This window comes from Procambarus clarkii, chromosome 2 (assembly GCF_040958095.1).
Source record: "Procambarus clarkii isolate CNS0578487 chromosome 2, FALCON_Pclarkii_2.0, whole genome shotgun sequence".
Taxonomy (NCBI): Eukaryota; Metazoa; Arthropoda; class Malacostraca; order Decapoda; family Cambaridae; genus Procambarus; species Procambarus clarkii.
Window position 1 is genome coordinate 40484252 of NC_091151.1, and position 23430 is coordinate 40507681.

The following is a 23430-nucleotide window of genomic DNA, read 5'->3' on the forward strand; positions in this document are numbered from 1 at the left end:
ACAGTACACTCAAGATGAAAAAAAAAATTTGTACTCGTCACTTCACTAGTTATTCACCGTCTCATAAGCGCCTACATTTTTTATCCCCCACACAAACTCTTACGAAAAATCAATCCCACAGGTCCAGGAGATACTAACCCATATGAAGACATTGTTCCCATACCACTTTTCATTTACATACCCCTGTTATTGTGTCTACTGCTTACAAGACATTTGATATATCCCACTATTTCTAACCTAGTGTTCTTCCTTAAAACACAATTTGTTCCATCTTATTCCACACAGCTATGCAAACCAACCTTTGCTTCATTGGGTCTGAGCAGATTAAAGTCCAATAACCAACTTTTGTACCTATGGCTTTACATTTTTTTGGGGGGTGGATGGGGAGGTGAAATAAGGTCTTATCCAAGCCAAATCCTCAACCCTTAGGTAATTAAATAAAACCTCGAGTAAAATTTTTCAGTACAGATACTGTATATTTAATTAGCCAATTCACACAAGTTAGGTACTGCAGATCAGCACCGTAAGCTTGGCCAAGATACACATTGCCATGGGGTTACAAGTTCCACATGAGAACTTTCTGAATATCATTATGCTGGAGCGAGCCAAATGGAAAGATGAATACTGTAATTGCAATAATGAATTCTACTACCGTGTTGTCAAAACTGGCAAGCTGATGGATAAATGTTAATACTGAGTAACTATTCCCATTGAATACATATTACACATTGGAATACCTACTATCTACTAAAATGGGAAGCAAGCCTCCATAACTGTTACCATGGTTACCTTTTCCCACATTCAAAGCATAATGATGCACTAGTTTTGTAAATATTTTGGTTACTCTTGACCAATATACTTGCTAAATGAAAGGTTGATAAGATCAGTAGCAAGATCTTCAAAAATTAACATGCACAATTAAGCTTCAATATTATTTAGAAATGTGTTAATTTAAAATTTGAAGGTAAAAATAAAAAAATTTCAGAAGTCGGTTCTCGATACATATTAAAATCACGTCCAACTCAATACTGCATAAAACCTACCAATTAAATTCAATAAAAAGGAACCAATTAGTATAGTATAAAACCTTGCATGGGGAATGTGCCAACAGTTGCACATCTGATTTCCCTAATAATTAACAGTTTACAATGCAAGTAACTATACTGCAAATTTTATTAGCTAAAAAATTAATAGCCTAATGCATTATCGCATTGTTATTCTTCCCATTTCTGCCAATATCTACCGAAAGGTACTTTAAAAAACAACTTGATTCACATTTCTCCAACATTAATGATGGCTAGCTGAGCCAATTGCTCCTCCAAGAGAGTATTGTCAAGATTAGCAGCACAGGTGAAATACACTGTGCTTGTAATCGAGACATTGTTTTCTGCCTCTCGCAAGCTGGTGCTGGAGCAATTGCCCAAAATGCAAGTTTCATCTACTGAAGTAAACCTCGAAGACCTGCCCATATGCTCCTCCAAGTACAGCCTGCAACAAACAAAACTGTCAGACAACTAAATTCTTGCAATCTTAGATTCTTTTTATACTAATTATATTCGAGTCATAATTTATCATTAGACGGCATACAAAGGAACATGTTACAGGGGTTACTTAATTGTTTGAGTAATTGTATATAAAACCACTAATTATACACTTTTTTGTACACACAAGCCAGGTTTTCAAAACTTAAATATTCTCCTTTGTTATGCTTACCAAATACTTATTTATCAAGGGCTACATTTTTTAAGTTTAAAATGGTTTGCATTTTTTTTTACATTAAGAATAGACAATTTGCATTTATTAACATTTTCACTGACGACACTAAAATGTATCGTCCAACTGCTAAATTTTCAGTTTTCAGTTCCCAAGCTATTCTATTTGCATGAACCAGTCTGAAAACTTATGAACATTGCTGTTATTGTGGACAGTGCATATCTAGGGCATGATTTGTACCAAGAAGAGCTTCTAGCTCATCCATAAGGCCTCAATTGAGACAAACATTTGTATATTCATTGCCGTCGCTTTTTTCCTTTTAGACTAGAGAATTCATGTGTGAACATTGATAAATTTCTAGTTATAAGCAAACAATTAACTCTGAAAACACAATGACTGTAAATATCATACGCATCATTGAACAGGGCCCTGGGAAGCTCAAAACATTTAGTCAAGAATGTGTGGAGAAGCCAAACTGCCAGTGATAATTTGTTTCATTAGAAAATTTTTATTAAGTGCAAGAAAACCATTTAATGAAGATTGAAGTGCGACAAAAGTAACCATTGCAAGAAAGTAATCATATTGAATACCAAATTATTCACTTGTATGAAACTTATGTGAAGGGGAGAATGTAGGATTAAAGAATACCAATTAATATACATCAAAGATTAAGACTTACCAAGTATGATATGGAATTACAGTATGCACTTTAGGTAGTGGGAAGCCATTGAAAGTACCAGCAGCAGCAAGGGTGTAAGCTCCCATCTCTGGCCAAACCAGCCAATCTCCACAAGAAAGCCTTGGTAGATCAATTTTAGACACTACCTGATCTAAGCCATCACAGGTGGGTCCCCAGATAGAGCTTGTGAAGCAAGGCTCATCAGATGCTGGTTCCTGCAATATCAATTTACCAGAGATTAAATTAGGTCATACATTTTCAAGAACCTATTAAAACAATTTACTTCAACTATATAGGAATATACTTCAGGTAAAAACAAAACCTAATGGTAGAAACTAAAAACCATGTACTGTATTTCATAACCAAGAATATACATAACTTAAAATTTCTAAAATTTCCACAATTTTATAAAAGTAATTATCAAAAGGAGGCACCAAGCCAGGAAGATTATGTAGCACCATAGAAGTTGCAGAATAATCAAAAGGCGCTAAATATCCCTAAGGATGCCAATACGAGAACAAAATTGCACAGAGCGGGCAATAACAAAGGCATCAGATTCACCAAGGATTGAATTCTATTGAGGGGACAGGTGGGAAGCAAGACACGTTCTGAAAGTTGGGACATTCAACAAGGATATTCACAGCTGCAATTTTACACAGTACAATTAGATCAGTTCGGCTGATAACATGGCCACATCCAGATGGTGGCTTGAGTGAACAATTCTCACCGAAACAAAAATTGTCCCCTGAACAATTTGCACTGAACACAGTTTGGACATCCTGGAATGCCTTACAATGGCAGTTCGTTACAAAAAGGACCCCCACTAAAAGGAGGGGACATTACTGGAGTAAATATACAAATGGACAAAAGGGTGTAACATAAGGGGTTATTAACAGTACTTTATATATCAACAATGCTACAACCAATAAATACAAAATTGGTCAAATTTAGGGAAAATAACTGGGGTACAGATTTGTAATTCGGGTCGAAGATTTATCGAACAGGTTGATGGGCAACATCACAGTTGCCAGATTATCTCAAACATATTAGACACACAAGTGGGTGTGATTGTGAATAAACAAGCTCTGCATTCCATAGGCTATTTACAGTTAACTTTATTAATATAGTGTTTATATTGCTACAGTATGCTTAATTACTCAAATAGCAATATTTTGGTACAACACTTAATATAAATTCATAATTTTTAACTTTGTACTTTACACCCAATTAATTTTATTACATTAAAAGTATATTCTTTATAATTTAATGATTTATAATGCAGGTTACATACCTCAACTAGAACTGGATACACTTTCTGATGATCGTAAATGGTGCAATTGAAGGAGCCATACACACCATCGTTGATGTAGTACATGGTGGACACCAAAGACCCATTATCATCATTGATGTCTCTCTTTGCCAAGATGTTTGTAGCCAAAGTAAAGGCAGATGCCACTACATAGCGGCCAGGTTCTGCAATTATCTAAACCAAAAAATATAACGTGACACTTTATGAAATGGAGGGAGAGAATATACAATTTAATTAAAAATACTTAAGTTTTCATTAACTATTGTAAACTTTAATACTAAGAATTTTAACATTCGGATACAAAGGCAAGAATCTTATTTATACAGAAATAAACCAATTATAGTAAATAGACAACTATGCAGTGGGATCCAAGATCCAGACCATAAAATAAAAGAACCTTTAGATAGAAATACATATTATCCACTAAACAAAAACTTAGGAGGTACACAAATCTTTGGCATTTTTTAATATTTAACAAGTTTTGTCTTTACAGTATTAATATATATTACTAGAAAAATACTCTTAGTCTTTAGAAATTATAACTATTCTCTTGGGACTAATACCACCCCACACCGAGTGTTTCTGTAACAAATACTTACTATAAAAACCCAGAAAGCATTACATACAGTACTTTGTCGCACTAACATGGTGGTAGGCATCCAGCAGTCTCAGGAGACTATGGAGCTGCACTCTGGTTGTCGAGGCTGGAGTGTCCTCTCCAGAGCACAAAGCCTGGGTAGGTCAATATGGAGAAGCCGCCGTTGCCAATGCAGCAGGTCCCCCTCCTCTCCACGTTGCTGAAATTGTCCAATGGAAAGGCAAACGCCAATATGCTTGGTTCCAGCGCCGTCGCAGGAGCTGCCAGAACGAGGCTGAAGTCTACAACAAAACAGCCTTAAGGGCTCCAGCTCCGGATTTTTCCTCCAGGTTGACTCCTGAGGCCCGTCTGAAAAGTGGGTATGGCTGCAAGGCAGCGGAGGTTTGAGATCAGGGTTTTCCTTCCCCTAGATGAGTCGCCTTCCCAGGCTGTCGAGTCCCACCTACCTGGAGCAGCTGGTTGTACGGCACCAGAGCCATGGGCTCGTGCGCGAGGACCTAAAGAGCTTTCCCTGGTACTATTACTGTATCAGGCTGGTAGCCTTGCTGAGGGCCCTGTAGAACCTCCCAGGAAGAGGAATGGAAGTCCTCTGGGAACCACACACAACAATGCACAACTCAAACATTACAACAATATTAGAATAATATTGTATTATAATATAAAAAATAAATTTATTATTATAATATTAAATATTGTAATGTAATATTCGAGTCGAGTGTCGTCTTTTGTGGTGGTCGTGTGTTAAGGTTGTGTTGTGCACTAACATTACTTAATACTACAATTAAGAATTTTACACTGTTGTACTTAGTCTGGTAAAAAATAATTGGGGAAAAACTTAAGCTTTAGCATCCCAAAAAACTACCTACCGGTAAGTTCAGTAATTCCACATGCCAGAATTATCAACCATTCTGTTGGAAGGGAGTCTATTTAACCAATTAAACCTGTAGTAATACAACCATGAATTGTGCCCTCACCTTCACTCCACAGTCTTCAGGGAAAAATTCATCTAGTGCCTTGTTGATATAGGAAGCTATTTCATCCAGGGAAGAGTTGCGCGTCCCTGGGAACCCACCACCAACATCTAGCAAATTTGGAGCAAATCCTAAGGCTTCTGCTTCATTAAAGACCTAAGAGAGAAAAAGCAATTTATTTTTTCAACTAATTTACCCACATGCTTGTGTTTTAGAAAATTTAAATGTAAACAAGTGGAGGAGGTTGGGCCAAGTGAGAAAGTATTGGATGCCAAAACCATCAGCAGTTTCAAAGTGTTATTTGAGAAATTATTGGGTTGATGGGACACGAGCGTAACTTAACTACACTTGGGTAATTACACTACCAGTGCTCAGTGAAAATTACTACAGTAAACAAATTATAAATGCACTAGAAAATTCTGCACATTGCAAATACCATTGCAGGGCACAGACTAACTTCACTTTAATAGTTTGTTACTTGTAACATGCAATTCATCTGCCCATTTTCAGTAAATCAACCTTTTTTGTAGATTATTTCTTAGATTTTAAATCAGTGATAAAGATCCAAGTAACTAACATCAATTATCTTGTATAGTATATTTCTTACTTTTTTAGCAGCTGCAATTGCACGGTGGAAAACAGCAGGCTCACAACAACCCGAGCCAACATGAAAAGAAACTCCCACGATGTTAAGATCCAGTGATCTAGCCGTGGCCAAGAGCGCCCCTGCATCTTCTGGGAGTACTCCAAACTTCATACCCAATGGGCACTGCACTTTGGCAGCATCACAGCGGATACGTAGAACAAGCCTGAATTAAAACTTTAGTTCAGCTTCAAAAGATATTTGAACATTTTAGAATAATGCTACTGCTCAATTACCTATACAAGGAAAAACAATTACATTAACTCATTGATAAGGTTCTTTCTATGTTGATTTAACCAATTCAACCACTGACAATTACAGCACCTACACTGTACAGTGAAGTACAATACTCTTTCTTTGGTATGAGAATATATAATGTCAAGAATTTATTTCAACACTACTAAAAAATTATTGCAAAATCATTCTTTTGGAAGCTCGTAGCTTTCATCACCCTATATGCATGTACACATTCAAGACTATACTCACTGAGCACTAGGGTAGTATGCCTTTACTTTATGGAGTTCCGTTTCATTGTCAAAAGTCATCAATGGTATATTGAATTTCGACGCTTGGCGCAAGTGGGACACAGGCTTGCATGGATGGGCGTAGATAATTCGTGATGGCTCCACTCCTGCCTGCAACACCTTCTGCATCTCTGCCTAAATGGGTTGTTTGTATGAATAAACATGTAGAGGAGGAAGAGGGTTGGGTGATGGGGACGGAGGGTGGGGGGTTGCAATGTACAGACCTAAATGGAAGGGTGCTTTCCACAATCCACCGATTGTGATAAGATTCCCAATTGACAATTTGGACAATTTAAACCATCACATTTGTGGGCGACCTGGACCAGTATCTCGACTTCAGTTTTGTATCTTCTCAACTCGCATTCCAGGTTCTTCCCTTGATCCCATCATAACTTTACCTGCACGACGCTGCTTTCGACAGATCCAAGTGAACAGTCTACTTGCACATCCTGGCTTTAGGACGCTCTAGAACCAGTACACCACTCGATTGACAGAGGCACGAGACCAAAGAGCCAAAGCTCAACCCCTGCAAGCACAACTCGGCAAGTACAGTGTACTGGCCAGCCCTCCACTGAAGAGCTAAAAATAACAATGGAATGCCTTGCTCCAGTGGGATGCGAGGAACCAGGCAAACGTCTTCACCCATGACATACTGTAACTTCAGTACCGGTACATTCTTCACTGCCAGTGACCAAGCCTTCTAATCAGTTATGAATTTCTTACAGCTGCTGCATAGCAGCTAAGGCCAAAAACAAAGCTTAGAACAGATTTAAAGGCATCCCTCATCTTAACAGGAACATTAATTACTGTATATAACTAGATCATTTATGAAAGTGATTCAAAAGTAAGATATCTACACGAGAACCAGAAATTGGACAAGTTACATCAGGACGAGCTTGATCCAAAATTTGGTCATCTCCGATAAAGTATCAGTAACAATACTCATCCGAGGGCAAAATACCACCATTAGATGGGAAAGATGGTACCGTTACAACCAGTAATCGGGAAAAGGCTGCCCTACTAGAAAACCATTTTTGCTCCTGTAGCAACTATATTAAGAGAAATAATTGCTCCATATTCTCAAGTTTCATAATTGGTAATTAGACATCCCTGATAATTCCACAATCTATCCCAAAGAATTCCACATTCCAAGAAGTTCTACATTTATCCTATATGCACTAATTACAATTAATATTTCTTCCCATGGGTACAGAACCAATTAGGCCAGCTGAGAGGTAATCTGCAAAATTTTAGTCACCTTGGCAAGTCAGAAATGTGCAAGTAAGTAAGTAATTATCAAAAGAAGGCACCAAACCGGGAAGGCTATGTAGCACCATCAAATACGCAAAATAATCAGAGGGCGCTAAATATCACCAAGGATGCCAATACGAGAACAAAAACGCATAAGGCGAACGATATCAAAAGTATCCGAGTCACCAAGAATTCTATTGAGGGACAGGTGACCGCGAGGGGCGGTCGGAAAGCAAGACACACGCTCGTCCTGGAAGTCAGGACATTCAAGAAGGACATGCACGACCGTAAGAGGGACAATGCAACTAGGACAATAAGGAGCAGGGCGGCGCTCCATCAAGTGACCATGGGTTAAGCGAGTATGGCCAATACGCAACCTCGCTAGAGCTGTTTCCCACCGCCGGTTACGGTGGAAGGAGGACGGCCACGAGGAAACACAACATTTAAGAGTACGTAGCTTGTTACCAGTAACAGACAACCAAGAAGCCTGCCAACGGGTAAGGACTGAGGAATGGATAACCGGGTAAAAGTCGGAATACGGAATGCCTTTACGAGAGATGGGACAAGAGCGGACAGCTTCCTTAGCGGCAGCATCCGCACGCTCATTTAAAGACACGCCAATATGGCTGGGAACCCAACAAAACTCAACCGACTTAAATTTACTGTGAACGAGAAACAGCCAATGCTGGATCTCGACAACTACCGGATGAACTGGATTAAAGCACCCGAGAGCCATGAGGGCACTACGAGAGTCAACAACAACCACAAAGGAAGACTGACAACGAGAAAGCAGGAGACGAAGAGCATAGAGAATAGCATAAAGTTCCGCTGTAAAGATGCTAGTCTCCGGAGGCAAGCGACACATATAAGTGCGATCAGGAAAAACAACAGAGTAGCCAACACCGTCCGCTGACTTAGACCCATCGGTGAAGACAGAAACGGAGCGGGAGTGAGAAGAAAAGTGCTCGAGGAAAAGGCGTTTGAGAACTGTAGGAGGGGTAAAAGCTTTAGTGATGCGAGTCAAGGATGTACAAAACCGCGGAAGAGGGACCCTCCACGGGGGCAAAGAAGGAACAACACGAGGAGAAACATCAGAAATACGAACGGAAAGAGAATCCTGCAGGCGAGATAACCGGACAGAAAGAGGGAGGTGGTGAAGAGGAACAGGAACCGCAGGAGGGGTAAAAGTTAAAGCACGACAGAGACGAGAGGAAGGATGTTGCAAGGACCGCGCAAGATACCGAAGACAGTAGCGATCACGGCGGTCCTGGAGAGACAGGAAGCCAGTGTCAACATACAAGCTAAGGACGGGAGTCGAACGAAAGGCACCAGAACTGAGGCGCAACCCAGTATGGTGCAAAGCATCAAGACGGCGAAGAGTAGAAGGAGAAGCAGACGAGTAAGCAGGGCAACCATAATCGAGCTTAGACAGGACGAGAGAGGAATGTAAAGCAAGGAGAGTGCGCCTATCTGCCCCCCAAGAAGTATGGGACAAGACCCGAAGGAGGGTAAGGGACTTAGAGCACTCAACACGGAGGTAAGAGATATGGGGAGACCAAGACAAACGAGTGTCAAGGAATAACCCCAAAAGCTTCGCGGAATCTTTGTATTCAAGGGGATGACCATAAAGTGACAAAGAGGGACGAAGAACAACCCGTTTCCGCGTAAAAGTCATGGCACAAGTCTTAGAAGTAGAGAACTTGAAGCCATGACCTGTGGCCCAAGACGACACGGCATCAATCGCAAGTTGAAGCCGGCGTTGAAGGAGAGGCGAATCATCACCCTGACAACAAAGGGTAAGATCATCGACATAGAGAGCGGAGAAGACACCAGAAGGAAGAGAGGAAAGAAGACCATTGAGGGCAACCAGAAAAAGAGTAGTGCTCAGAACACTACCCTGGGGCACACCTTCGTATTGCTGAAAAGGGGGAGAGAGAGCGGTACCAAGGCGCACCCGAAAGGAACGACGAGAGAGGAAGCTGCGGAGAAAGAGAGGGAGATGACCACGAAGGCCAAAAGAATGAAGTTGAGATAGGATATGATAACGCCAAGTGGTGTCGTAAGCCTTTTCTAGGTCAAAAAGGACGGCAACAACGGAGGTCTTCGCAGCAAAAGCAGTACGTATATAGACCTCCAAGTTCACCAGGACATCTGTCGTGCTGCGGCACTTGCGGAAACCAAATTGAGAAGGGGAGAGGAGGTGATGGTGTTCCAGGAACCACATCAGACGAACGTTAACCATACGTTCAAAGAGTTTGCAGACACAACTTGTGAGAGCAATAGGGCGAAAGTCCTTAGGGGAAGTACCCAGAGACCCTGGTTTGCGAACAGGGAGGACAACGGCATCGAGCCAGTCCTCAGGGACTGACGACGACTCCCAGATCCGATTATACAGACTCAGTAAATACTGAGACGTGCTCGGAGGGAGATGGCGAAGCATCTCATAATGAATACCATCGGAGCCCGCCGCCGTAGAACCGCAGAGGGCCAGGGCAGAACGAAGTTCAGAGAGAGAGAAGGGATCATTATAGGGAAGCTGAAGATGAGTGCAGAAATCTAAAGGACGAGACTCAAGGACAGGTTTACGAAGAAGGAAAGATTGGGGAAGATGAAGACCAGAGCTAACAGAAGAAAAGTGGGAACCCAGTTCGGAAGCGACCTGCAACGGGTCCGCCACAAGAGTATCATGGAGGTGAAGGACCGGTGAAACATCGGGAACGAACTTACCCGCTATCTTGCGGATACGCTTCCAGATCTGGGCCAGAGGGGTTTCGGACGTAATTGTCGAGACATAAGAAGCCCAACATTCACGTTTAGCCGTACGGATGGCCCTACGGGCCACCGCACTCGCTTTCCGAAAGAAAAGAAAAGAATCGGTCGTCTGCCTACGGCGGTGCTTCTTCCAGGCTGCACGCTTACAGCGGACAGCCCGAGCACAGTCCGCATTCCACCAGGGAACGCACTTCCGTGGACCCCGAGAGGAAGAGCGAGGAATAGAGCGGAGGGCAGCGTCGAAGACAGTGTCATGAAAAAGGAGGAGAGCGCGAGAGAGGGGCAGAAGGGAGAGGTCAGAGAGAGTAGCACTGAGGGAAAACAGGGTCCAGTCCGCCTTAGCAAACTGCCATCTAGGGAAAGAGAGGGAAGGGCGAAAAGAGAAAAAGGAAACAAGGATGGGGAAATGATCACTTCCATGGAGGTCATCAAGAACCTGCCATGTGAAATCTAAGTAAAGAGAAGAAGAGCAGAGAGAAAGATCAAGACAAGAAAGGGTGCGAGTTCGAGAGTCCAAATGAGTGGGCTCACCAGAATTCAGAAGAGACAGGGAAGAAGAGAGGAGAAACGGCTCAAGGAGGCGACCCCGGGTATTCGTCAGAACGTCACCCCAAAGAGAATGACGACAATTGAAGTCACCCAGCAGGAGCACAGGCTCCGGCAAGGAGTCTAGGAGGTGTTTCAAATCAGGAAGAGAGAGCGGGACACTCGGGGGGAGATAAATGGAACAAACTGTGTACCATTTCCCCACAAAGATACGAGCAGCAGAACAATGGAGAGGCGAAGGAAAAAGTAAAGGAACAAAGGGAACATCAGCCCGAATCAAGAGAGCAGAAGAATTAGAAGCCCCAGCAATGGCTGGGGGGGGGGAGAGAAAGGAATAGCCACGAAAACGACCAGGACGAGCACCAAGCATCGGCTCCTGGAGACAGACACAAAGGGGCGAAAACCGCGAAACCAGAAGTTGGAGTTCGAGGAAATTGGCGTAATAACCTCGAACGTTCCATTGAAGAATGGACAACGACGAGAAGAGAAAGGACAAAAACAGAGAACAAGGAAGAAACAAAGGCGAAAGACCAACAGAGCACGTTAAAGAATATCAGGGTCGGGATCAGGGTCAGCAAAGTCAGGGTTAGGGGGCATGGGTAAACTGAGCAAAGACGGAGGGAAGGAAACGGGAGAACAGATCAGAGGTGGGCGGGCAGGGTCCGGAGGAGGAGGAGGAGGAGACAACGGAGAGGAGCAGTCAAGGACAGCAGCAGGAAGAGGGGGAGTAGAAAGAGAGGAGAGCACCCCAGCAAGAGCAGCAACCGAAAGGGAAGCAGGGGCCAAAGAAACCTCCATAGCAGGAACAGGGGGCGCAAGCACTGAAACGGGAGTGGAAGGAGCAACAGAGCCAGAAGGAGGAGCTGAGGAAGAAAGCGAAGCCTTCTTACCCGCCGGGGAAGAGGAAGGAGAGGAGCCAGGTTTACGCTTCTGACTTAAAGAGACCGGTGTCCCAGCAACTACGTACCGGGCAACGGATTCCAGTGTCTCAACAGGAGAAGCCGAACGAGAGCACACACGACGGCCGTTAGGAGAGCGATGGACATCCGCCCGCACCGACAGGCGGCGGGGAGAGCCGATAGATGGAGGAAGAGGATGGGAAGGAGGATCGGAGGGGGACGAGGAAGGAGACACAGAAGACACGACAGACCGGGTAGAAGGAAAGGGAACCCCAGACAGAGGACCAGGAGGAGGATCCTTCGGGAGAGAACCCAAAGGGACAGAGGAGGGGGCAGTGGGCGCATCAGGGTCCAAGGCCTGGAAACGGTTGTGAGTCTGAGGAAGGCGGGAAGGACGAGGAGAGGAAGAGCGCAACACGCGAGCATAAGAGATATTAGCATAAGGCGGGAGCCGGCGAACCTGGCGCCTCGCCTCAGGAAAAGATAAACGCTCCCGGTGCTTCAAGTTGAGGACGGCTGCCTCAAGCTTGTAATGGACACACGCACGGGAGAAGGTAGGATGGGCCTCACCGCAGTTGAGGCAACGAGCCTGGGGAGAAGCGCACTCCGACTTAGAGTGACCTTCGCCACCACACAAAGGACAGAGAGAGACAGTCCCGGAGCAGCGGAGGGCACCATGCCCAAACCTCCAGCACTTGTTGCAGAGCCGAGGAGAAGGAATGTACTCCTGGACAGAGCACCTGGCACCAGCAAGAATGACAGAGGGTGGAAGGGTCCTACCATCAAAGGTAATCTTCACAACCCGGAGGGGTTGACGGCGACTACCACGAGGGGGACGAGTAAACGTGTCCACCTGGAGAATAGAATGGCCCTGGGCAGCGAGGATATGCCGAATATCGTCGTGGCAGTCGCGTAGGTCCCGAACACCGGTCGCAACATGGGGCGGGAGCAAAATAGTGCCAACACTGGCATTCAACTGGACGTTCTTCGAGACCCGAACGGGGGTCTCGCCAAGGCAGGATAAGGCAGCCAAGCGGGAAGCAGCATCCTGAGAAGGAGCAGCAACGACACGCGTACCGAGACGAGTGGGGTTAAAAGTAATGGAGGCATCCACGGAATCAATGAGATGTCGATGAAGGGAGAAATCGTCAGGAGGCGCAGAATCAAGAGGGAGGAGATCAAAATATTTGGCCCACGAAGCGGGACCAAACAAGGCTTGATAGGTAGCAGAACTGGAAGGAATCGAGCGAGGGCGGCCGTGACGAGAACGGCGGTGAGAACCCCCAGAGAGAGAGGGGTTAAAAGGCGCAGTAGTAACAACGAGAGAAGGAGCCGCGCCAGGGGACGAGGTAGTCACCACTGGGGGCTTGGGGCTCGACCCAACCACAGAGGAGGGAGGGGAGCCAGGGGAAGGAGTCAGAGAGGCCAAAGGAGGAGCAAGGTCGGGGCCCAATGCAGCGGAGGCTACAGAGCCCGGTCTTCCAATACGGACCGACTCGGGGGCTTGGTCGCCCACCCCACGAGCCTGAGAAGGTAAACCAGAAGAAGCCGAAGCAGGGGTAATCATCTTGACGAAAGAAGAATTCACTCACGAATGTGCCCCCACACCCACCATGGAGCCACAATTAGAGGCAGGACACCCAACAAGAAGCTATCGCCGATCTTGTCGGGGCCTCCTAGGGGTGCGTCGTGAGTATACGCCCCACAAACGCCACCTTAAGAAACCGACAGTCCGTCGAGATCGGGTTCAGTGACGGAGTGGGGATTGACAATAAAAGGTTCCCCTCGCTCTCGACGTCGGGTACTGCAGTTCTACGGGTGCAAGAGTATGCCTCCTCAAGCACCCGGGCGTCAAAATAGAAGAAGTCCAAGGGAAGAACCAGAACGAGCAAAAGGTCGGCAGGAAACGGCAAGCAGATAGGAGAAGAGGGGGGAGAAAAACGAAACAGAAGGAAAAGGAAAAGATGCCCAGCAGAATTGGAGAGGACGGCAGCAGGAGCACAAGGCTAGAAAAGGACAGGACTGTCCCAAGGAGCATCACACTCCGGCAGCCGCCCACCAAGCCCCCACACGGCGACAACGAGCTGAGCGGGGAGGGGGCAGAAATGTGCAATATAAGCCTTATATAAGCCTTCAACAGCAGATATTCATCTGTCTAATAGTGGTTCAGTTACAGACGCTCAAGAGATAGAGCACTGCGGATCTTCAATTTCATCGACATTCATCAACAACAATGTAACATACAAGTCTAGTTCCTCCTCAAGAAGCTACAGCCTGATTCTGGCTGTACTTTAGCTTCCTGCTCTTCCCACATTCAAGCTCTATTTCCAACCGCATTCGAGTGCTACGCACCCTACATTCAAGTTCTGCTCCAAGCTTCGTCTCTGCTATCACAACATTACATTTCCAACAAAAAACTCCTGTACCCAAGACTTAAATAATCAAACCACTAAACTCTCAGTCTTGTCACCCAAACTTGTATACGTAAAAGTACGTTACAGTGTTACAGAAGATCCAAATGTATGAAAGAACTACCAGACCTACAGTACTCTCACTGGACTACTGAACACTTTCAAATCTGGTGGCTCCAAGGCAAGATTAGCAGAGTAAAACTGCCCAGAAAACAAAGGTAATGCTAAACAGTTCCAGTAAAAGTAATGAAAAGAATATATATGCTCTAGAAGACATGACAATAGGTGTCTACAGGTATACTATACTAAATTTAGAAGCGCATATGGATGCGAGATGGAGTTATGAACTTTAAAGTCAATATGAACAGAAGAAATTGGCAATCTAAGAAAAATGATAAGAGAATGGGTAGAATAATGTAATTATCCTAGATACAAAATAATAAAAAGCACCATTGAGGAAAATTATCAACATACTTTATTGTAATGTGGGGCTTATCATATGTCAATTAGACTACTTGTTAAGGTAGTGTAAGCATTTGAGTGTAAAAGTAGAGGCAAGAAAATTATGGAACATGGCGAGCTAGTGCGAGAAGCAGTGATTAAACTAATAATATTCAAGTCATTAAGAATGCTGAATGGCAACAGTTTGCAAGGAAGTCAATATTTTTGTTTGCACACTGTATAATTCACAGAGCACCAAACACTGACGTGTTGGGGTTTGTAGATTACCGAGTAGTGCTTGTTTACTTCTAATGCTAAACAGTGTGGATGACTATAGATTAGTTCAATTATTTAATTTGTGTAACTATTGTTCCCTTGTTAATCCAATGAAAAGGGTAATTAATGAGTAATGAATATCCAAGTACAGAATAAAATGTTTAATAATTTAAGACAAATCTGGCACAATTCCTACCTTTGATGCACAATCAAATCCAATGCCTAAGGCTGCTAGAAGCTCCAAGACAGTGGGATTATCATTGCATTTAACCGCTGTTGAAGAAAATAAAAATTATTTGTATCATGCTTTATCCCTAGACCAGAAAAAATATTCCTATATATAAATAGCAAACACTGAATGTACAATTTTCAGTTTCCTATAGATTTTTAATGCTCTAAAAATAACACACATTAATGCGTGCACTTAATGTAATTACTCCAGCCACAAGTCAAATATACAAACGCACCATAAAAGGGATCGACACGTGGCAATTTTAGTTTCCAAATCTTTATCTTTTGTACAATGTCTCCAATGTCCAAAATATAGAATGGGTCCTCTTGTCCCTATAAAAGAAAAAAAATTCATTATTTGGTGTACATAAAATTTATAGCTTTGCAGTTTAACAAAACATTTAGGCAGTCAAACAAAAGGCAAATTTAATCTCATTTTCTTTAAGTTCCACTTTTCTTACAGTATCATTCCATCTAAGATAATCAAATTCCACTTTTATTAACATTTGGTGGGAAATCTATTAAAATATTTTACTATATACACTACTATTATACAAATTCAAATTTGAGTATACTTCAAATAACTCACAGGCTCTCCAACAAACTCCTTAATGACATCCATCACAGTCTCATCATTCAGGATGCGAGTCGATCCGCTGAAGAAATTGCATTCCAGCTTCATTATTGTAGGTTGAAGTAAATTTGTTCTTTAAAATGCTTTAATAGATAAGACCAGCAGTTCTCTTGTGGTTCTTGTAACCTCCACGGAAATGTGTATCAGCCTGTTGAAAAGAATTCTTATGTTACTGATAAAACCCACTTTAACTATGCTTATAAAAAGATTCATATTTATACGTCTACCATCTATACATTAGCCCATCTAGTTCTTTACCACAATGGTGCACTTAACCATGTAAATTTCCATTCCAGATGAAATTCCCTGATGAACAGAGCATTTTCAGTATTGTTCTGCAATATATTCCGAATCCTTATGCCCTTGTTGTCTATGCAGTAAAAACCTGTGTACGGTACTGTACACCAAAAAAAGCTCTAATATTATGTTTGAAAAGATAGATTTTGATCACAGCAGATAAGACTATCCCTATGCCACAATATAAAACATTCATAATCCTTAATTACTATATGATCTGTCTGCATAGTATATACATAATTAAATTTAGGATTCAGGGAGGTCTTATTGTTCATACAGTAATTGCAAGATGGCAGTGAACAAGGAGTACCCCAAGAGTGCAAGGAAGGATAATTAGGAGAAGGCAGAAAGGGTAGCTTTACCATGTCATTTAGGGATAATCGTGTACAAGTGCTCCTAGTTTCCCCTTGATTATGATGGAATAGTTTTGATAGATTTACTTTCAGAGGTTAAGCTAATTTTTTTTCCAATATTTTTTTTAATATAGTGTAACTTGTTGCAGCCAACAGTATAGACCCCAATTTATTGTTACCCGACGTCTTCAGGAAGGTATTCTATAAGTTATATAATAGAGGTGCTGATTACAATGTTTCCATGAAAGGCATGCATTTTTTTTATATTTATAGTACTGTACAGTATTTCATATTAGAAATAAGAGGTTTTGAAAAAAAATATCAGATCATGCAAAATAAAGTACTGTACATGTAAATCAATTACAGTACAAACAAGTGCACTTCGGGCTCACCATAACCTGTGCTACTCGGAACTTTAATTCAACATAGCTGAATCTAAAAAAAACAAGAACCAATTACAAGGTATAGGTGTTCCTAATTAAGAAAAATGGTATAGGAATTCTTACCTAGCCCATGCCAATCTATTAATAAAATGCCAACACCAAAATATAAAATCTAAGTTGTAAATAAAAAAATGACAAATGCATTCTGTATATGTAATATAGGTCTAGATATTTATGATAAATGGCCAATTCCTGACTTTTATAAAACAAAAATAATTTCTGGGACTTCATAAAATTAGCCTACAATGGCCATATGCAAGTTAATTTCTAGCAGCAAATTGAAAAGTCTAATTACTGCTTTCATAACCTAATCTGTCTGCATTCTTTACCTTTGTTACGGCCTGCTGAGCCTCAGAATGGAGGCAAGAAGTGGACCTCAGTACCACGGCGGCAAACCGTTAAGTGTAAATCTCCAGTTGCTCCCGTACAGAGTGAAGGTGCACTGGTCCAGACGGGATCCCGAGTATCGTCCCTAAGGAAAAATAGTCTTGGTAATACAGTACTGTAATTGAGACATTAACCTTTAGACTGCCCAAAAACACAGTGGCAAGCAAATGTACTGTTATATTTTGGAGGCTTTTCCCCACAGACTACAAATCTCTACAGTTGAAGCAGCACACAGCCTCTGCTCAGTTTGAAAATATTATAATTTAAAAAATGTCAAACCAACACCAAGCATTATACCTTTGTTGTAAGAGTAAGTTTTTATTTAAAAAAGTTAATTCAATAATTTTATTAGGCAGATATATTGTCTTTAAACTAAGTTTACACAAGATAAACAGACTAGTCACAATAACGTGGTTGAAATACCGACCAAACTAAGCACTAGAAAGTAAAGGGACGATGACGTTTCGGTCCGTCCTGGACCACTCAATCTACTTTAGAATGGTCCAGGAAGGACCAAAACGTCGTCATCCTTTCACTTTCTAGTGTGTGGTTTCGTCAACACAAGATAAATATATATAACAAACATGGTAAACCAGAACCAAAATCAGTCCATTTACTAACTGGGCACCAAAAACCAAGTACATACAGTACAGTATCTCTAAATCAATTTAAAATGCCACTAACATGTCACACACACACACCATGCTACAGTACCTTGAATATTAAAATCAAATTAGTTTGGGGGAGCCTTCAGAGAAGAAGAGATTGCCAAAATAAGAGGGAATACAGACACTATATACATCACACAGACTAAGCATTAAATTTTTTAGATTGTCTCCAAGCTCTCAAAATGTACTCCCCAGAAAGGAGATGAGAGAGATCAAATAACACACATGGAAAATATAGGAGGGCCAGATCCTAAATCTATACAGTAAACAACACACTGTACTGGAGTAAATTATGCAAGAAAAAGCAGACTAGAACTGGTTTAGAGCAAATAACCTTAATTATTTTGACATGGGCAGAGAACACTGAACATCAGAGGTTCACAGCTGTCCAACATACTTCCAGCAACTGTAAGAAATATTGCCGGAACAAAGGTGAACACAGAAAATGATAGTTTTCAAGAAGTGCTGGACCAACTGGGCTGTGGGCCTGCAGGACACTCCAAGCAACAGCATGTTAGACCAGCTCGCACAAATCAAGCCTAGCCCCAGGTTGGGCTTTGAGTAGAACTCCCAAAACCCCATCCATGTTCACACATGCATACATAAAAAAGTGAGAATCCAGTAGGTCTTTGTTAACTTAGTTATGCCTTTTATCAGAACCTTGCCAAATTGCATCCCTACTGAGTCAGGTTTAATGCTTTCTCCAGATAATTATTTTGCAAGATGAAAAAATATCACTTTCAGTACACTGAATCTCGCCTCTATGATGCATACAAATTGTGAATTATGCTACTTCACCCACAATGCCAATTAATACTGGCATTCCACAGGGTACCACATGTGGTCCACCACTTTTTGTTTATGTCTATGACCTACCAAATGCCATGCACCATCTTTAACCAATACAATATTACTTTCTAAATTACAGTACCTATATTCTCAAATGCAAACCCACTTACTCTAATTGACATATTGATTGAAGTTGAATATCGATTGAAAATATCTACACATGGCCAACAACTGAAACTCGCCCCTTAACAAGAAAAGTTTTGCATATTTAGAAATATCAAATTGAAATAATGAACAATATCCAAATTGAGGGCAAAGAATGGAAACTTTTTGACATTCACATTGACAAAAACCTTAACTTCAATTTCCACACACGTCTTTCATATTTTTTTAAATACCAATATAAAAATGTATATAGTACTCTAAAATTCAATATTACATATCTGCCTTGACAAATCAGCACTTTAAATAAAGTGATCCAAGACAGCATGCAGCACCCATACAGTATTTAAATAGTCAAACCTGCTATACATGCACTAAACAAATTGCTTATGTGTACAAGCATTTGTTTAGTAACCTTCAAACTCTGAAGTGCAATACAAATGTTTCCCTTAAACACCGAAGGTTACAAAACCCAAAGACAAGCAGAAATCATTCTTTTGAAATTCCAAGATTACAAAAATATAAAAAATTAATGCCATGAAAATAAAGGGCCTCGAGCCTTTTCCCACTAACCCCCCCCCCATAGAATGGGTGTAGGGCACAACTTTCTAAATTTATGCCTGAAACACTGTACAAGTTAGTGGCTTTATAAAATAAACAAGTAGAGTACAGTATTAGACCCATTAAATAACAGCCAGTCAAATTACACGATTAAGTTAACAGCTAAATTTCCCCAGTTGCCAAACCATCATATAATTATGATGTATTAGCCAACGTTAGGCTGTATTAGGCTTTATGTTATGTTTTAGGTTAGGTTTAGAAATACATTAATTAAAATACATTTGGCAAGACGGCTTGAACATGAAATGTGAATAATAATGTGAAATTATCCAAGTAAGCACTAATACCGATTTATAATTATTATTTTTCATTATGGCACTAAAACAGGCCAACGTGGAAAGACCTTACAATAATACAAGCACACCAAATACTGACCTAGTATGTTAGTTGACCAAATATCATGAACACGCCATACAGGGTATGCGTGCTTCCCCAATAACCGTCAGTAGATAATGGAACAGATCAACTTCTCCAGTTCCATGGCTGGTAATATTATTGCTTCAAACACTTCCACTTAGCAAGTCTTCAATACGAGAATGTTTTTGGCTTCTGAGCGCAAGAAATACCCGGAGTTTGTATCTGCTCTCGAGAAACCTGGTGCAGTTTGATGCCAACGAGACAGTGATCAACCCAGCAGACGTTATGACATTTGATGTCAGCCTCAACCAGTGTGGATCTGGGTACCCCCCACCACACACAAGGGGGGGTGAGCCCGTACCACACGACCTGAGGACCACTTGGGCTAGTAGCACTAACACTAAAACAAGTGTGGTGTAGCTACGGTAAAAGCTTCAAGCACAAGGGAACCACTATGACTGGCGAGGGCGGCGGGAGGCGAGTGAATGAGCATGTGTGGAGCAGCTCCCGACTCGCCGACCAACCAGCAGTTGCCTCACCTCAATATTTACAATTGCCTTTTTTACCCGTCTTCTTCCACATACACTAGCAAAAACATATAAATATACATTTACAATTTATTAAACCCATATACTAAGACTGCTTGCGGGTTAATTCAAACCAAAATTATGTTTACTCAGAAAACTTTACTCGGCAACCCATCCTTCCAAGTAATCAATACACCATACTGGCGCAAACTGGCGCAGGACCTTCCATCCTGCTATTGCTTCTGGATACGGCCTACTTTATATGACCACTATAGGCCTACTGACCAACAATATCTACGTCATCGGTTCTATCGATACCCATGTGTGTGGAACTAACAAGTGTGAACAAACCGCGGACAAAAACCAACAAAGATAACCTAATCTAACCTAGCTGTGTCAACACTTCTAATTGTGCTTGTTGGAGTGGTTCATCAGCTCTTTGGTCCCGCCAGTCGCCACTCTACCTTCGTTCTCACCACTAATACCAATCCAAATTATTTTGTTTCTATGGCTGTAACACTTGTCCACTCCAGCCTCTATTTAAATTTATTTATTATGCACCATAGAAACACATCCTGTAAATTTATGAATCACCGACAAATAGCTCTAAATCTAAATTTATACAGTGTATATATTACACAATATGACGTTCGTTTATAAGTAAATAATGCACTGTAAGTGAACAATATTTTTATTATACACTCCCATACCGTACGCGTACCATGGCGATAATGGAAAAAGGTTACAGAGGTACTTAATGGGATTAGGACCTAATTCCCAAATTAATTTAGCTATAAGCGTTACAACCAGATACGGTAGTTACACAGTTTAATGTGCAAGTCTCTAAGCCGAGCAATTTACATCTATGCTGAGCCAGTGGCACATTTACTAATCATGCACCACTGAATGAAGTACCTACACATTCCTTAAACATTTGCAATCGAATTGTCTGAATTCTGGAATTTGTTCACATTCAATCACATAGTGACGTAATGTGTGAATAGTTGACAATTGACATTTATTCAGATCTGCTTCAACAAGTGATGCAAACTCCCAGATGTACTTGTAGCCGAGGCTAAGCGTAGCAATAGTTATGTATTAGTCTGTTAACTTTAATTTCTATAAAATAAGATTACTGTTTGTGTGTGTGTGTGTGTGTGTGTGTGTGAGACGCTTTAGGGATAGCCTCACCCATCTTTCATATACGAAGCGTATGTGGGGGTAGGGTAGTGTCATGAGCTACCCCCTGGTCGACCCAGGTGAAATGCTTTAAAAAATGCTATTTTTTTTTTTTTTTTTTTTTTTTTTGAGATATATACAAGAGTTGTTACATTCTTGTACAGCCACTAGTACGCGTAGCGTTTCGGGCAAGTCCCTGGAATACGATCCCCGCCGCGAAGAATCGTTTTTTCATCCAAGTACGCATTTTACTGTTGCGTTAAACAGAGGCTACAGTTAAGGAATTGCGCCCAGTAAATCCTCCCCGGCCAGGATACGAACCCATGACATAGCGCTCGCGGAACGCCAGGCGAGTGTCTTACCACTACACCACGGAGACTAAACCACAGCTTTTTCATAACTTTCAGAGAAGAAAAGAGAAGAGAAGGATGAGCGGGGGAGCATACCCTGGAAAATATCTGGAGAGGGTTTCGAGAGTTCTACTCTCCGAGCCCGGCCTGGGGCTAGCTAGGCTGGATTAGAGTCGAATTTCGAAGGGACGAGAAGAGACCCGGATGCAGCCGGATACCTCTAGTATTGGATGACCCGTAGTTATGTGGTCCTTCCTGCTTAATAGTATGATAGATGGAATAACTAGAGTGAATTTCACAGTCTCGGGTCTAATAAATTTTATTGCAATTTTTGCAATTTTATGTATATTGCTGCTCAAAGGCAGTCCAAGATGGTAATTAACTCCACGTGCTTTGATTAATTCATTGTTAATGTAAATGCATTTATAAATGTGCAAACATTTATATAGTTTTTAATTAAATTTTTAGCATGACATCCGTCGGTTCTTAAGTCCTACCTGCGTTTCCAATTTTACTAGTTTAATGCAATGACAAATTTACGTTTAAAGTGTACCTATAGTTAGCTCTTACAATTTCAACTAATCCAATGGTTTATCTTAGTAATTCTCATTATCCTGATAGTGGGGCCATTGCACAAATTAGTCGAGTCGGGTTAGGTTTATTACTCTCGATGATTTGGTGGTAAAAATGTTCTCAGATCTTAGAGCCAGACATGTGGAGAGACCCCACTCTAGGAATACTCAAGAGCTTTTAGGAAAAAAACAAAAAATGAAAGATTTAAAATAATTATGAAAAACGTTATCTAATTTAGTGGATTTTTGTGTTTCGGGATACAATCTTGAGATTATCTTGAGATCATTTGGGGGGCTTAGTGTTCCCGCGGCCCGGTCCTCGACCAGACCTCCATCCCCAGGAAACAGCCCGTAGCAGTTGTCTAACTCCCAGGTACATATTTACTGCTAGGTAACAATACTCAAGTTTAAACATATGTCCATATTTGGTAACGCAATGTACACCAGGTGGACCTATTAACAAATTGAAGCAGACAATTTACGGGTTAACTTACGACACAAAGATTAAACTGGTTTTAATTGTTTTGTGAAATCGATACTCGAAGATTAGATAGATATTGTCATGTTGACGAGAGCCTGTGATGACTAAGCTGACTAAATGGAGATATGACTACAACCAATTTTTTTCTAGACTAAAATGTTACATCCCATTAAGATAGGACGGGATTCTAAGACTTGTGAGGAAGGCGTACTTTCACTGGTTACCATACACCAATGACCCGAATATTCACTACTAGCCCATTATTAGTCCATTCCTTATCTGAATGCGACAGCTTATTGTGGCGGCAGTCTACTAGATCGACCATAACGCCCAAAACTACATATAC

At 41.7% G+C, this 23430-nt stretch overlaps 1 protein-coding gene across 3 annotated transcripts in view; it reads right to left on the reverse strand.

Moving 5' to 3' along the window:
• Positions 1-450: 450 nt before the first annotated feature.
• Positions 451-23430, reverse strand: part of LOC123762252 (ornithine decarboxylase) — a 31582-nt gene continuing 8602 nt past the window's right edge. Inside the window, exons 1-11 of one of the 3 annotated variants that reach the window (XM_045748646.2) lie at positions 19994-20526; positions 17321-17463; positions 15854-16046; positions 15501-15597; positions 15230-15306; positions 6400-6572; positions 5878-6079; positions 5274-5426; positions 3684-3875; positions 2393-2607; positions 451-1488 (exon numbers count right to left, since the gene is read on the reverse strand). In XM_045748646.2, coding sequence (XP_045604602.1) covers positions 1272-1488; positions 2393-2607; positions 3684-3875; positions 5274-5426; positions 5878-6079; positions 6400-6572; positions 15230-15306; positions 15501-15597; positions 15854-15946 — 1419 coding nt within the window. In that variant the 5' untranslated portion in view covers positions 15947-16046; positions 17321-17463; positions 19994-20526 and the 3' untranslated portion in view covers positions 451-1271. Of the gene's footprint in view, positions 1489-2392; positions 2608-3683; positions 3876-5273; positions 5427-5877; positions 6080-6399; positions 6573-15229; positions 15307-15500; positions 15598-15853; positions 16047-17320; positions 17494-19993; positions 20527-23430 lie in introns of those variants that run through there. The other 2 variants (XM_045748648.2, XM_069324685.1) reach the window with 2 other exon arrangements.